Source organism: Seriola aureovittata, chromosome 19, assembly GCF_021018895.1.
Source record: "Seriola aureovittata isolate HTS-2021-v1 ecotype China chromosome 19, ASM2101889v1, whole genome shotgun sequence".
Lineage (NCBI taxonomy): Eukaryota > Metazoa > Chordata > Actinopteri > Carangiformes > Carangidae > Seriola > Seriola aureovittata.
This window is the reverse complement of record NC_079382.1, coordinates 6,525,025-6,541,603: the sequence shown is the minus strand read 5'-3', so window position 1 is coordinate 6,541,603 and position 16,579 is coordinate 6,525,025. Positions and strand designations below refer to the sequence as shown.

Here is a 16,579-nt window from a genome sequence, read left to right as displayed (position 1 = left end):
TGCTGAAGTGTTTTATTTTCGTTCTTTGATCACTGAGGTCTGCTCTATTAAAAGTATTTCTATGGTGCTCCTAAAAGTGACGTGGCTTTCCCTCCAGCCGGAAGTAAGATACGTTTGCTTGTTTGCTGCTGAGCAGCTGAAGAAACGCTCGAACTGACAGTAAAAACCTAAGCCAAGGGATAACGTAAGTAGTATCAGTAGCTAAACTGCGTTGCAATGGGTTTATTTTTGTAATTATGTCGAAGCTTCATATGTAGCATCCATCGTATCGGTTAGTTTTACCAGTGTAGGTGCTGGTTCTACCAGTTAGCTAGCTAGCTAGCTGGGTTGACGTTACACAGATTGATAGTCCACTCAGAAAACTGACCATGATTTGGCAGAGTGATTAACCACCATGTATATAAATTGATTAAATTTACAAATATTAAGTAAGTGTCGGCGTATTGTGGTCAGGAAGGCACTGTTGTCTCTGCATGTTGAGTTACCGGTATGAAATATATGATTATGTTTTCAAAAATACAGGTGTATGCCTGTGGTTTGGGATGCTTTAATCTAAAGTTACTTCAAATCACTATATTAAAAATAAATACTATACTATCAAATTAACATAATATCGCTAACCACTAATTATATAAGGAGTACCTTTTCTTTTTCCTTTTCTCGGTGAATTACAACAACTAAAAATGACTTGCAGAGATCTTAAACATAGGGATATAGGCAGTTTATCAGGGGGAAATCATTCCTCTTATTATTGTGAACATTAGTTAGTTATAACTTAACTTCACACCATAATGAAATCAACGTGTACAAATGGCTAAAAGGTGATAAACCTGCATTACACGTCAGTAAATCAAGATGATACAAACTAAACATGAGTTTATAGTAAATTGACTTGCTAAAATATCTATACCTCCATCATCCATTTGCCAAACAATCTTTTTCTTCCAATGCTCCATTGTGTCTCTTTATCCTTGGCAGAATGGTGACAGACGTGCAGCTGGCTATATTTGCCAACATGCTTGGCGTGTCATTGTTCCTGCTGGTGGTGTTATATCACTACGTCGCTGTCAATAACCCCAAGAAGCAGGAATAGAGTTTCCCAATATGATTGGAGAGGTAAGTGTAATCTATGTTTGCCTAAGATGGTTCATCACTCCCATACCTTGTTTTTTTTATTGTGTGTATGGTTACAACTGTTAGTCATGGTCCATTGTGCCCTCAAAAAAACACATGTTTAACACCATACTACATCACTGAATTTGTTGAATAGGTCCCTTTAACAAAAAGGTGTGATATACTAATGATTGAAAGCAAGAAAAGTAGTGTTTGTGTAGAATGCACAGAATTAAAGGCATCATGGCACATGGAGAAGTACCTGAGTCATACCAGTTCAGTACATGGCTGGCGTGTTTATAATTTATCATTGGTTATCAGTAAAAATGTGGAGAAACCATATTTAAATGTTCATTTATAGTCTGGTTTAATAACTGTAGCACATTCAACTTCAAACAGGACTATTTTGTCTAGCATTTAACACATGTGAACCCAGTTTGTCTTTTTCCCACAGGTGAGATGGGAATCTAAGCCAACACCAACAACATTCCCTGTCTTCCCATCCTTATTCCTAGAGAAGAATTTCTATGTTGTTATGATTGCACAGTAGTGTTTTTTTCTAATAAAAATATGTGAAGTCCATCTGCATTGATTTTTCAGTAAATTCCTCGAGGTTTTCTACACATACATTAAATAAATTGTTATTAAGTTATTGTGCAAAATTTAAAGTACACAAACTTTATTTCAAGTTAATTTAATTATACTTCAAGTTTTTTTCACAATTCCAACATAGTATTGTCTTATTTATATATATGATTTGTTCCCATATTGGTGTGCTGTGGAGCAAAAAGCTCTATAGGAATGTGACAGAAAAAGTATATTCAATACAAATATGTATTACCCATAAATGGTATCAACCCCCCGTTTGGACCTTATCATGTATTAGTATTCATCCCCTTCCAATTCAATGTGAAGTGAGGTAACAAAATTTACATCCATTAGTCATATGTTTAGGTCTGTATCAACTTTGGACTCAAACTTGTTTTTAAGCCACTTGTGCAACTTTGGCTTTATGTATATTTGGAAATTAAACTCCCCAAGTTACAGTTCTTTTGCAGAATACAGAAGGTTTTCCTCTAGCATTTCTCTGTATTCTGGCCTGGTAAAGGTAGATTTACAGCTATGCTTTGATTTTTTTGTTACTTTCTCCTATTTGGTACTTTTCATTAACTTCATGGATTAGTTTGATATTGTCCTCTCCCAACAATTGTTTGGGCTTTCCAGATACAACTGCATTTATCCTAAAATCAGTTGCTACACATGAATTACTAACTTATAGATACACAACACTAACTAATGTTTTACATTTTTACTTAAATAAGTATGATTTTACAATTTCACATTTGAGTTTCTTTTCTGTTGAGCAGTGTGGTAAAAACAAACCATGAAAAGGTCCAACAGGGGTTGACTCCCTTTTATGGGCATTATAGGCAAAGCACAAACAACTTCTGGAATAATTACATTAAATACACACTTCTCACACATTTGTTTCTAAACACACAAAAGGAAATAAAGGGGGCGCTAAAGGTGCTGTTGTGCGTGTCAGCTGGAATAAAAGTCAACCTTTGCTGTAAGAGTACAAGTGGCTGACTGAAAACATATAGTATATCTATCAGTGCATAACAGTATTGGTCAGAGTGCACCTACTGCCTTTTTGTGGGAACAAGCGGCAGAAGACAGAACTAAAATTATAAAAACACAAATGTGAGGTACAGTGATAGAAGCTGAAATGTTTAAAGATATTTCAAGTCACTGGATTTTGATGAGTTGTAAAACTGGGATGGGGAAAGTGTGTGCCTCTCCCCTACCTCAACCACTGCTGTGGTGTCATTGAGCAAGGCACTGAACCCCCAGCTGCTCCAGTAAAGCTACTCAATGTTTGTACTGGGCAGTTATAACTATGTCGAACAGCATGGTTGAATACATCATGCATGCTCTGGAAACTGAATAAATAAAGATAAAAATGATATATTGCACATTAGGATGCCCCAAATAATCCTCCTGTGATGACAATGCCCTCCTTGTTATCAAGATCTACCTGGCTGTGATCACAACATTGTGATTTAGGCTCACATTAAGAAATACAGATATACGAAGTGTCTCCTCTACTGTGCAGTTCCTAAGCTTCTCCACACAGGGTCACTGTCTCACGCATGTTCACAGGCTCAGGCAGCGGCATCGCCGGAGTTTCCTCAACCTTTAAAGACAACAAGGTACAGCCTGGTTAAGTCATTTATTATGTCTTACTGTAATGTTAATTCCACTTGACACAAGTGTCTATTTTCACCTGTTGCAGTGTTTCATCCATCTCTGGTGAAGTTTCTATGATAGCATTTCCTTTATAGTGTAAACTCCTGTCAGTGCCCTTCTTCATTAGTGCCTTAGAGGCCAGCTGCATGGCACCGTCTTTCCCCGACACACCTGCAGAGTGACATAAACGGTAAAGACGTTAACTCAAAACAATAATGCCATGGAGCATTTGAAAATGATGGAACAAGGGAAAATATCCTCCGTAATGCTGAATCAACACATATTGAAGCCAAATTTAATGGTAAAAATAGTAGCAGTTCAGAAATTCCTACACTGGGGACGAACCAAAACAGTTTCAGGCCATAAAACCAAAGCAATGAGGTTAAAGACAATAGAATGCTATGTATGACTGAGGGGAACTACAGAGTGGGATCACTCTAAATAAATAAATATTGATTAGTGCAGCTTTAAGGTCATGTGGAATCAAACTTTTATGAGATGACCCACTGCAAAACCCTGTCACTGGCCCTGGCCCTATCTTAATTGATCCCATTATTAGTCAGGTGACTCCCTCTAGGCCAAACAGAGCTAATACAACAGCAATACGTGTGTATGTGTGCATATACAGTACATACCTGAGAGTGACAGGTGTCTGTGGAGGCCTGGTTTGAGCAGCTTCCACACCTTCATGGAGGGTGACTCCTCTGGATTATTGCTAACAGGGGTCGTTTTACTGTCGCGTGTGGAAGAGGTGTCAGTTGATCCCAACCTCCGGATGGGGATGCGGCTTATATGAGGCTGTAGTTCACACCTGGGCAGGCAACGAAGAGGTTAATATTTTCACCATTCATGGAGAAATCAAAGCATGGAGAAGGCAAATCTCCATAATATACAATGCCCCACTGTTGCAATGCAGATGTGTATTTTCATTTTCTTCTTCGGTATACAAGATTGGACTCACTTGCTAAATTTGATGGAGGAAAGGATGTGTTCAGGCGCCAACCCTTTAGCAGTCTGCGACAGATGGAGATATTATAGCAAGACTTTGTTAAACAAATGTATATAAAATATATAAGATATATAATTAAAAAATGGGTAATACAAGAAATGAGGAGAATTTGCTCTCTGTGAGTGAGCCAGCAAAGTCAGCTAACCTCTGTACGGGTCTCTGTGGAGTGATGAGTTCGGCACCCTCTCCCCACACGTCCAGGACGCGTGGGGAAAGGCATTCTGGACCAGCCCTCTGAACTGTGTCCACCAGCCTGAAAGTCTGGACAGCTGAGGCCTGTTAACCAGATGAAGGGACATGAATACAAAAAAAAAAAAAAAAAAAAAAAAAAAAAAAAAAAAAACAGAGGGAAGGAGAACAGCAGGTGGCAAATCGGCAACACAACATTCAAAGACAGAGATCTTTTCCAGGACAAAAAACTATTAGGAAATTAAAGTATTTAAAAAATTACAAATGTAACACACATGAATTGCTGAATGTTGATGTATCAGTGGTCAAGAGGACATGTTTTCACAAGATCTCACATGTTGGGTTGAATGATTGTCTTGAGGTTTGACTTTCAAGCACCTTTAACTGTTTGGCAGCAACTGCACTCTACATGGACGCTGATAAATAAAGATTACATGCAACAGAGTGAATAGAGAGCAGAGGACTCACACACAGAAGTTGCTTCACAAAAGGATAGTTTTTATTCCAGAGGTTAAACAGAGAGGCGGTAAAGGACAGCAGCACATTTAAGAAGGTGACATTCTTAAAGATGTTACACAGACAAACACTTAACCGTAGTCTGGTATAGAAGGTTAGCACCACATTGAAGGAAACATTCTCATAAGGAGGATAAAGCAGAACGACCTAATGAGAATGTGACTATGCATACAGTGTGTTTCCACCTAAAGCTTTTTCTTTGTTATTCTGGATGAAGATATTTAAGCTTTAGGGTTGAAACAACTGGGAAACAGGACATCAAAGTTCACAGTGAGAAAGCAGAATAAAACTACAGTTTTTCTTTTTCAGGGCACTGGTCTAAAGTGAAAGCTCATGATACATCGTTCCCCACTGGCCTGAATGGAGTGGGCATAGGCTACATGAAACTCATCATCATAGTGACATTAAAGGAGCATTTAGTAAGACTTTTATGTCTCTGTAACACAAAATGACAATCAAATGTTCAGAGGTTGACAGTTTCACACACACTAACATTAATTTGAAAGATTTCTCTATCAGGTCTATGCTCCTTTTTTGGAAAACTTTACATCTAAGTAAAAGAGGATGGATTTTGTTTGACATCTGCTCTAATTAACTCCTTTTTCCTTTCATGAAAAGGTCAACAAAAGTCTTAAATATGCCCCTTTAACTCATCTGTAGTTATTTATATATATATTTTTTAAATGGTACAGTGTTTTAGGCCTGTATATTAAAAAAGCCACTAAATTATGAATACATTTCTCCTATTTTTCCTTCTTCATTGCATCTTGCAAGGGTAAGTTTCTCCAAATAGAGGACAATGCAGATGTAGAGGCAAGATGGATGACCTATCAGATCACAATATAATCCAGGTGTTCTGATAAAAAAGGTTGAGCAGAGCCACCTAGACCTACTGCTTACAACAGAGCAAGGCACACCATAACTACAATGTTGCACAGCACTTAAACAGACGATAGTTACAGCAAGGCCAGATATTCAGAAAGCTATTTTGATCCAATCGATCAAAGGTCTGGTTTATCGGCTGCTCATAAAACCTTTCCAGATCATAGACATTCAACCTCAGCATCTTCAGTCCGTCTAAAATGGCTGGTCTAAAACTCAGACCATCATCAAGTACTTGGATGACAGCACACAAAACTGAATTACAGACAAATTACTATAATTCCACAATTCCTCTATGAGGCTTATACATATAGACCAAGACGATGAGATAATTTCTCACCTCTGCAAATCACAAAATATATAAACTTTGACCATCAACTACACACCTGTCAAATTCAATTTACACAACGAAACACACAAATGTGCTTGAATAAATAATGATCAATGATTTCTTCACCGGCTTGATGACAAATAATTTAATTTAAAAAAAAACTCACACTTTATATACACCAAAACCAATTCTGGAATCTCATTAGAAAATTATTAACACTTGCCAACTTTGACTTGGTCACACTGTTGGAAAAACAAATAATTTTATATGATATTGCTTGTTGGCAGCTCTATGACACAACCCTTTTTTTTTTTAACTCCATCATCCTTGAGGATTTAAGCCAGTGATGGTCCGCATGAGGTTTCTGGCAATAGGCTACTCTGTGAATATCATAATGTCAGCACCAAGACTGGACTGACACTGGAATGATACAGGTTTCATTATTATCACAGACTTACACACAAAAATTAAACAACAGACCTTTTACATGTGATTTTTGATCACAAGGATTTAAATGTAGACTACAGAACGCTAAGTCCTACACCGAGCTAACTCCATATATGACTATAATGGGACGGTGTGATCAGTCTGCGACCTGCACTGTTTTACATATTACCATTACAAAGTGAAATCCAAATACACTGGGGAAAGGAACAAAAGATCAGAAAGTGCTTTAAAAGATTTTACAGAAACAGAAGCCACATGTTCAGTCTAATTCTGCAAACCCAATCTCTCAAAAATTAAATAAAATAAATATTTCAAAAATTAAAGTGCAAAATCGCAAAAGTAAATCACATTGTAGCTTAAGAGTAAGAGTAACAGTATTTCCCAAATATCAACACAGTATGGAAATTCTATTAATTTGTTACTTGTATACGGACTGAAAAAGCCACTTACAAGTTCTACTGTAAGGAACCTTTACCCCGTCTCTAGGACAGCCTTCTTCCACCTGCCCAATACTGTGAAAATTAAAATTAACATACTGTCTCAAAGGATGCTAAAAAACTAATCCATGCATTTGTTTCCTCCAGATTGGACTACTGTAATTCCATATTATCAGGGTGTCCCAATAACTCAGTGAAAAGCCTTCAAATGCTGCAGAATGAGTACTGACAGGAACTAGAAAAAGAGCTCATATTTCTCCTGTGTTAGCTTCACTGCACTGACTCCCTATAAAATCCAGAATAGAATGTAAAATCCTCCTCCTTACATATAAAGCCCTTAATGACCGAACTACACCAATCTTAAAGAGCTCAAAGTACTCCATTATCCCAACAGTGCTCTCCGCTCTCAAAATGCAGGTCGACTTGTGGTTCCTAGAGTTACCAAGAGTAGAATGTGAGGCAGAAACTTCAGCTATCAGGCTCCTCTCCTGTGGAACCAGCACCTAGTTTGGGTTTGGGAGGCAGACACTTCTCTACATTTAAGATAAAGGCTTAAAACTTCCCTCTTTCATAAAGATTATAGTTAGGGCTGGCTCAGGTGAACCATCCCATAGTTATACTGCTATAGGCCTAGACTGCTAGGGGAACTTCCATGACGCACTGAGCACTTCTTCTCTCTCCCACTCACCTCCCTCTTTCTCCTCTCACCCCAACCGGTCGAGGGAGGTTTCTTGCTGTTAGAAGGGAGTTTTTCCTCTTCACTGTTGCCAAGTGCTGCTCATAGTGAGAACTGTTTCTCTCTGTAATATTATAAGGTTGTGACCCTGTAAAGTGCCTTGAGATAATGTATGTTATGATTTGGCGCTACTTATATAAATAAAACTGAATTGAATTTAATCCATTCGTATAATATTTCTAATATCAATGTATACTGCTAATATCTACTGTATATTCTGCAAGTTCAAGGACACAATGGAGATTATGTAGCTAAGCAACTGCCGCACATTGCTAAACACATTCACACACTAACTGGTCTGCTTTGGTTAGTAAAGAGAATCCACAAGAACTATGTCAGAAGGTTGTGTGTTACACAATGCTTGATTTAACGTTGGTAATGAAAGGAAAAACGTTTCTCAACACATTTCAGTCATAATTGAGATTTGAGGAACATTTGCACTCTCAAGTGTATCATTTATCCTAAGGTGCTAATACTGTAGATACATGTAATTATGCAGATATGTGCAGAAGGAAAAACAAAAACAAATATTTGAGGAAAAGTTAGAAGAGCTAGCACCAGTAATGTTTCAATCACACACTCACAGACATACACCAGATAGCAATTTGCACTTACACTCACTCTGTCCACCCACACACACACGCACACGCACGCACGCACGCACGCACGCACGCACGCACGCACACAGAGGCCCTCACAGGTTAGGTTAGATTCAGTCCTGGGTGGGCCCAGTTGGAGTGTTGGTGGCCGGTGGTAGGCTCTGAAGGAGAAGGGGGCTCAGTTTGGAGAGCAGCCCGGGGCGGGGCAGAGCCTGCAGGGAGGGGAGCAAGGTGGAGAGGCTGGGGGGCTGGAGGGAGTACAGACCTGTCATACTGACGGAGGCCGGGAGGGGACAGGAGCCCGCAGCACACACTGAGGAAGACGAGGAGGAGGAGGAGGAAGGGGGTGAGAGTGGGGGACGTAAGGGTGTGTGGCTGTTGCTGGGGGACCGTAGGATGGAGCGGTGGTGGGGGGGACGTCTCTTCTCCTGAGGCTTAGGGTCTACAGAGAGGAAGACACATACGCACACCAACTCAGAGACATGCGGGGATTGTGTGCAACACAAAGTGGGTACCTGTGGAAACTGCCGTTCACAAGAGCCATGTACTGAGGCACAGCAGATGTTAAAATCCTCCAGGTAAGCTAATTGATGGCCTGTAGTCATAATCAATCTGAATAATGGAAAAATATGCTAATTTTTCCACCCAAACAATCAATTTGGTTGTGGTGCCTAGGAACAGGGCTCATTAAAACACAAAAGTCATGCAGTCTCATCCTCATTCTGAGCAGGACTACAGTTGAAGGTGACAAAATGCATGCACAGACAACAGCAGCGGGTGGAGTCATGCTCAGGTCATGCAGGGGTCATGCTCATATTACAGGCCAGAGACATCCAGGACAAGAATCCATTTGTTGATGTCTGTAAAATAGAAATCCTCCCAAGCCTGGGGCCCAGTTCACATCACTGTAACAGTAAACCTGAAGCTGACTATTACAGACATTGACACACCAATCTGGCATCCTAAAAGAACCACACTACCTAAAAGAGCCCACTACCAGCCATCAACCGTTCATCAGCATCAGTAAAAACAGAGGACGGCAGCCACAAGAGCCACTAAGAGACAGAACGTGTAACGTTGAGAGAGGAAAAGAGAAGAGTGGAGAAACACCCAGGAAGAGGAAACCAGCAACCAGTATGACAGGCAGATTGTTGAGAGGTCAGCTTACCCCTGACTGGCCCGAGTGTCTTGTTGCCTCCACGTCCACTTGTGTGTGTGCTGTTGTGCTGCGTGTGAGTTCTGGGTGGGGGGCAGCCAAAAGTAAAGCTCGGAGAGCTGTGCATCTTTGGGGAGGGTGTCTGGCTGCTGCTACTGTGGCTGTTGCAGCGAATGCGGCTGAGGGTGTTCTCCGAAGCTGAACCAGACAGACAGCTGCATGGGAAAAAAAATAAATCACAGAAAAAAAAAAAAAAAAACCTCAACACAGAGCCAATCAAACGGTTTGTTCCACATGAAAACTCAACATACTTTAGTACACATTTTTGTGTAAGTTGTTTGGCTTCTTTGTTTGAACTCACTTGTTGAAATTCTTTGGCGGTGAAGCCTTGCTGCCATTGTGGTGTATTCTTGGTGGAGGGTGAGAGTGGATGTGTGTGTTCAGGCCTTTAGTGTTGCGTACGTGTTTGAGGATCCAGGCTCGGAGATTTGTCAGGCAGCTGTGCTCCGACAGAACCAGTCTTGGCCAGGGGTTACACTCTGCCATATCCAGGGCTGAGACAGCCACGGCACGCCCCACCTGATGCACAGCATCACTTGAGTTTACTTCAGAACTGCCTTGTCTTGTTAGGTAAATTTTGTTTGCAGATAGATTCTGTAGTTCATTTCACAAACATTTTCACCACATTTCAATAAACATGTGTTCCAGTTGGAATTATCAGCTGCTGACAGTGAGTCAATAGCTTGGGATGATATGAGTTGAAAGGATTTCATTCATGTTCCCAAAAAACTACAATCCTGACACAGTGAAATAAATTGAATGAATTGAATGAGATGAAATACCTGTAAAACAAACCACTCTTTTCCTCCTACCTGTTCAAATATTTCTGGAGTGTATTTTGGAGGGAATGATGGAGGTGGAGGAGGGGTTGCCCGTCCGTTGTCATGGCAGGCAGGTGGAATGGTGTTCATGCTTTTTCCTGTGTTGTAGTTGCACTCCAGAGTGTAGCTGTCGGGGAGAATAACAGAAACATGACCAACTATTCCTACAGCTACTGTTTCGTACTAGGGCTGGGACGATTATCCGACGTAATCGACGTTGTCGATTATAAAAATTATTCGATGTGGAATTTTAGTGTCGACGCGTCGTGTAAAACCACACAGGGTAAATGTTCATAGAACAAAACCGGAACTTTCTAATGGGACCGTTTATATCCATCGTCTTTGGTTTACCCGGATACAAGCGCAGCGCAAGGGCTGGGACAACGCGGTGACGTAATTGAAGTCATTTACTACATGAATGATTTGCGTCTGTGTAATCTATTTGAACAAAATGGCGGCGTCTACCAGCAGTACGACGGAGCGTGTGGAGCAACACACGGCAAAAAAGGCTTGCACACGGTCCTCCAAAGTTTTGGAATACTTTAATCTTGACACCAACAGTGCGGTAGTCTGCAGACTCTGCAAAGTGCATCTGGCATATCACTCTAGCACGACAGTCATGCACGAGCACATAAAGAGGAAACACCCTGGTGCAGTGTGTGTGTGTGTTGGACGGGGCAAATTGTTATATTAAATGACTAACTGGAAAATAATTGCAATAAAATTACTGTTAGGTTAATAAAAAAAATAATCGTTAGATTAGTCGAATAATCGAAAAGAATAATCGCTAGATTAATCGTTTAAAGAATAATCGTTTGGGACAGCCCTAATTCGTACTATTATGTAAACTGTATTTTGATCAAATGAACAAACATTAAAGATGCACGATTAACAGTGGGATAATTACACATCCTTGAATTTCTGATAACCTTACAATTGACTCAATTCAAAACCCAAAGGAGTATTGAAAATAGATTAAAAAGTTGCAATGTGCTATTTGAACTGACCACTGAACATCACCTATTGAAGTGGTGTGTATTCATTGAAATCTGACCTGTGAAGCAGCCCTATGGCCTTGTGAATGGCCACTCGCCCGCTGCCTTCTTTGGACTGCCCATCTCTCTTGTCTCGTGCATACATGTTTTTCTCTGAGAAGTTACAGCCAAGGAAATCAAAGTGGGCAGAGTTCACAGCGATCAGCCTTGGGTACAGCATGTTTTCTACCTGAAGACAGAGGAAAGGGAGTGGAGTGAAGCTAAGAAAAACTTTGACAATAATACAAAATATCATCTGACATTGTTCCAGAAATATACCAAGGTAAGGGTTGGAATACACAGACAATCTTTTACCTGCTGGCTCTCATTGGGAAGGCTGTTTCCATACATGAAACATCCACGTTTGGAGGCGTGGCCATGTAAGTCCACATAATATGCCACGCCTCCCTCCTGGGGTGGAATTGATTCCTGTTCCTCCACCTGTGGGACTGTTACCTCTACAGTAACAGGGGCTACAGTCTCTGAAGAGATTGATGAACTGTTCTGGTCTCCTTTCCCTGTCTCTGTGGTAACCCAGACATTTTCTTCCATCACCATGGGAACTTCGGGCTGTGCAGGATTTTCTTCCTTCTCTACCGTTTGTTGGTTCACGCTGACGTCAAGGGCGGTGAGGGGAGGGGCTTGATGCTGATTGGCGGGTTTGATGTTCAGGGGCGTGGTCTGCGTGTGTGAAGGGCTGTTAAAGTGAGTGCCGGATTGTGTAATGTGCAAGCGGTTGTGCATGTGGTGGTAGAGCAACAGTGTTTTGGCTCCATAGATGGATGGGTGCAGCTCGGGGCTGGGGTTCAGGTATTGTCTGTTCAAGTTCACTCCTCTGGAATCAGTCCTTCAAAACAGAGACAGATTGCTAGTAATTAAAAAACTGTAATAATCTTCTGTATAACCGAAGGGCTTTTTCTAGCATACTAATTACAAGCAGTGTTTGTTTAAAGAGAAGATGGTTCAGATGCTATTTTAAGGTACACATCATTCCAGATTTGTGATGCACAGAGCTGTACAGAGAAAAACCACCAGGAACAATTACCAGTATATCACTATTTAGTTATATGGTTAAAATAAGTAAATAATGCTTCCAAAATAAGGTCTGTGGTAGGAGAGAAATCTGATTACTGACTTGTGGCATGTTTATATGTAGACTTACAGTAATCAGGTTATTATAGTGCATGTAAACATGTTCAACAGTTTCCTGTGTTACTCGATTTCACTGTTGGTTTAGTAAACAAGACTCCTGTTATACATTTTATGGGATCTATTTGCAAGTCAAAAATCCTGCCAAGTAACTCATATGAGCCACTGTTACCTGTTGTAACTACCTGTAACTGTAATTTAACCCTTTTACAAGGTAAGTCACATCATGACATAAATAACACAAAACATTTATGAGAAATGTAATGAATGATGAGTTTAATGCAAACCATATATGTATGTGAAATTCTTACCTGTAATGTCCACGTACAACCCCGTCTGGATTGAGCATAGGAATGAGCTTGAACACAAACATGTTTCGAAGTGCATGAGCACGTGGGTCATCTCTTCTTAGGATAAAGTTTAGGAAACCATTAAACACAAAGGATGAGGGCGTCTCCCCTGGGTGTACCCGACTGCTGAGGAAAAACACCTGCAAACAGACACACCAACAAGGGTCAGCTTCATCTCTTTGAGATTATTAGGTAATTCCACATCAGCCTCAGCCTTAAATGTTGTCATTAAAAGCCACTAAAAGTGTAACATTACAAACGACAATACTGATTGTGTTTATGCACAACTGAGTCATACCCTTTTGCTGGAAAAGCGATGTGGTCTTGGAGTGTTGTTGTCGGGAAACAGCTTAGGCAGCCGGGGTTCTCTCTCTTCGTGCATCCCGTTGCAGTTGGTCACAGTGAGCAGGTCCACCCTATTGCCATCCAGAGAGTGGCACAGCAACTCGCGATGATAATACACACTGCCCGGTGCACTGGCAGAGGGCACAGGCGAGGACAGAGATTTCAGAGAGTGAGAGTTGAAAAGAGAGAGGCATTTTACTTACAAATACATGTCAATTGACATGTATTGCATGTGTTGTGGGGGGTTGTATTGTGTATGTTTTACCTGATTGGACTGAGTTTAGCAGCATTGGGGTAGCTCTCATCCAACTGCTGCAGCATCTCCTGGCACTCACTGTATGAGAATGGGTAGCAGAAGGAGAAGTAGGTGGTAGCCCCCCGCACCTCCAACAGCCGGTGAGTGAATGAGAGAATGAACTGGTTTTCTACAATCTGGAAAGCGATAGAATAAAGGAAGAAGAGACATATTATTAGAAAGATAATTATAGTTGTCAGGAAGCCAGACTGACAGCACTCTGCCTCATTGGTTCCTGTTGCCCACATCCTCTGCCTGACAGCCTCTGAGTGTGTGTATATACCTCAGATGTGGGTCTGTCTCGGATCCTTTCCCATCGGTTCTTGCCAGGTAAAGTGCGTACAAGAGGAGCCATACCCTGGCTATACAGCTTCCTCTGGTTATTCATGTTCATCACATTGATCTTAAGTATCTTCCCAGGTGCTGCACCCCGCACACTGAAGTAAAACCATGATCTGAAACACAAAAACAGTGCAGAAAGTAAAGATATTTATCTACAAAGAAGCATTGTTCGTGCCTTTTGTCCTCTCATGTAAACAACAAAATACCTTCTACAAAAGCAGAAGTTTTTTTTACCTGTTTCCGTTCTCATGCTCAGTACCAGCACAGTCTGGCTGAGTCCACACATTGAACTCATAGTCAGGGGTAATAGTAGACCCTGAGGGGGCACTCCCACTGGAAGCTGTATCAGAGGAAGGGCTGGAGCTGCCCTTCTCCACCTTCTCCACACGTGCGAGGTTTCCTGAGTCAAACTTGGAGCTGAACACAATATTACCAAACCGAGCCTCCATGGTTCTGAACTCTGGCCTCTTTGACTTTTCTCCCCTCAGGTTCTTTGTGATGAGCCAGTCAGAGGTCTGACATAGACAGTCTGTTATGAAATCAGAAAAACAAAAACACATTTACACTCACAAAAAATATAAAGAAAGAAAAAATGTAGGGATGCTTGTGCTGTCATTTCTGGCAAAATGAGTTGAAACAAGAGTGATAAATGGATCCAAAAACTCAGACAGCCCTTTAGTCTTACATGAAGCAACCTGTATTGGAATGACACAGTGGCACAGCTACAGTATTCTGGGCTATAGGAAAAAATATTTCTCAGTTCTAGGCCCATTTTGCAACTCACACATGTCTAAGTAAACTGATGTGCTTATAAACACACAATTACTGACTGTTTGTCTCAGCAATGACCAAAGTGCTTACTATATACCTGACCTCAAACAACAAATTTCCTGCTTACCTGTCAGCTCCAAAAAAAAAGGTGTCATCATACAGTTAATTCATTTTCACCTTTTATGACACCCAAACAGCATGCATGCCACTTAAAAGGCACAGTGGCTGGTCTCATTCAGTCATATTCAAAATATCTCCACTCTAGTACTGACAAGCCATGACACTAATTCTACATGTTTAAAAATTGCAGTTGCTTGTAACAGCTTAGTCTTGGTAGTAATATCTTTGTTTTGTCTACCTAAAAGACAATCCAGTGAGGAAATTAAATATATCTATAATTGACATTATGACTCACTTATAACTATGGAGATATCTGGAGTTCACATTTCGATAGTCAAAACTGAACTTCATATATCTTTAAATGGAGGCACCAAGCAAAAGTAACTCGGTAACTCAGTCTTACTTGTAATTAGAGATATCATGTCGATTAAACATTTTTACTCGCTTATATGCAAATCAAGCATTTATATACAGCATATGAAGTCAACACATAACAGCGACAACCTGAGGACCATAGAGAAACTACAACCATGGTCAAACTATATGCAATATTATCTTCATTGGCACTCCAGTGTTAGCTAGACCCCCGTAATCACTGTACCACTGGCGCAGATAAACCGATGCATGGTTGTCCATCACTTATGAGAACATGACTACACCTCTGTTCAGAGGGATACAATAATGGCTGCTGTTTGGTTTCAGTAACAGAGTAATAACAACAACAGCTGACCGAGACATCTAGCACACAATAAAGGGGGTGTGAAGTCTCGGCTGCAAGCGTTACACTCGGTTCACAAAATGCTCTCATTTAACGCTATTTAAATGAGAAAATGCTAGCTAACGGTTACTACCATGCTAGACTTAGCGGCCAATACTGTACCGTTAATGTTACAGCTAATAATGCTAGCATACGTTTCTAAGCTACTGAGGCTAACTTAGCTACCGAACTAGCAGTCGGTGAAAACGAAACGTCTTTTTTTTACTGAATGTGCATTTTTTCGTCGCAACATTGTCACAGCATTTTAGCTGCACCAATGTTTTAACACGAGACAATTAATTTTCAGTCTTACTAGGTTATTTTCGACCGATGTCCATTTTTGTTTTCACCGTCCTTCCTTCTTCACCCTCAATTCATTGGTCTCTCTGCTGCGTTCAGGTTTCCCTGTAGAAATGAAAGATGCCTGGAAATTTCCTCGTCTCTAATCCGAGCAGTAACAAGTGGTAGGACGTTTGTTATTATGGACGGGCACCGACAGGGCAATAATTGTGGTATTAGAACAAAGTGGAGAAGTAATTATCCGATATTAGCATTCAGAGATAATAAGGACTATAAATATATTCATACACTCCAATCTTATACTAATCAACTGACCAACATTGTTCTTATAACAATACGACGACTCTTTATGGTGGCTATTCAGTGCTAAATACACAAATATTACGGAAAAAAATGTACATGAGCAAGAAAAGATAAATGTAAAAAAAAAAAGTTAAACTAAAAATCAAAAAACAAACTCCAGCAACAAAATATTAAACTCACCAACAATACTATTTCATCCTGTGGTCAGGACAGGGTTATGTACTCAGAGTAACCAGAAAAGAGTTTGAGAGAGTGTACTAAACCTGA

At 40.5% G+C, this 16,579-nt stretch overlaps 1 protein-coding gene and 1 long non-coding RNA gene across 3 annotated transcripts; one reads left to right on the top strand and one right to left on the bottom strand.

Moving 5' to 3' along the window:
• The first annotated feature begins 28 nt into the window (after positions 1–28).
• On the top strand, positions 29–1,053 carry LOC130187301 (uncharacterized). Its single transcript, XR_008830441.1, has 2 exons — positions 29–184; positions 979–1,053. It is a non-coding gene; the product is annotated as an uncharacterized LOC130187301 (long non-coding RNA).
• Positions 1,054–2,508: 1,455 nt separating this feature from the next.
• agbl5 (AGBL carboxypeptidase 5) lies at positions 2,509–16,161 on the bottom strand. Of its 2 annotated transcripts, XM_056404756.1 has the most exons (17): positions 16,023–16,161; positions 14,296–14,590; positions 14,003–14,174; positions 13,690–13,856; positions 13,378–13,555; positions 13,041–13,219; positions 11,896–12,427; positions 11,601–11,770; positions 10,538–10,673; positions 10,027–10,244; positions 9,678–9,880; positions 8,775–8,951; positions 4,518–4,648; positions 4,325–4,377; positions 3,999–4,174; positions 3,401–3,534; positions 2,509–3,310 (listed from the first exon to the last, which is right to left on the bottom strand). In XM_056404756.1, exons 2-17 carry the CDS (start codon positions 14,508–14,510, stop codon positions 3,233–3,235), a joined length of 2,919 nt encoding a protein of 972 aa, XP_056260731.1. In that variant the 5' UTR covers positions 14,511–14,590; positions 16,023–16,161; the 3' UTR covers positions 2,509–3,232. The 2 variants fall into 2 exon arrangements, with proteins under 2 accessions (XP_056260731.1, XP_056260732.1); XM_056404757.1 differs by lacking the exon at positions 8,775–8,951.
• Positions 16,162–16,579: the final 418 nt, after the last annotated feature.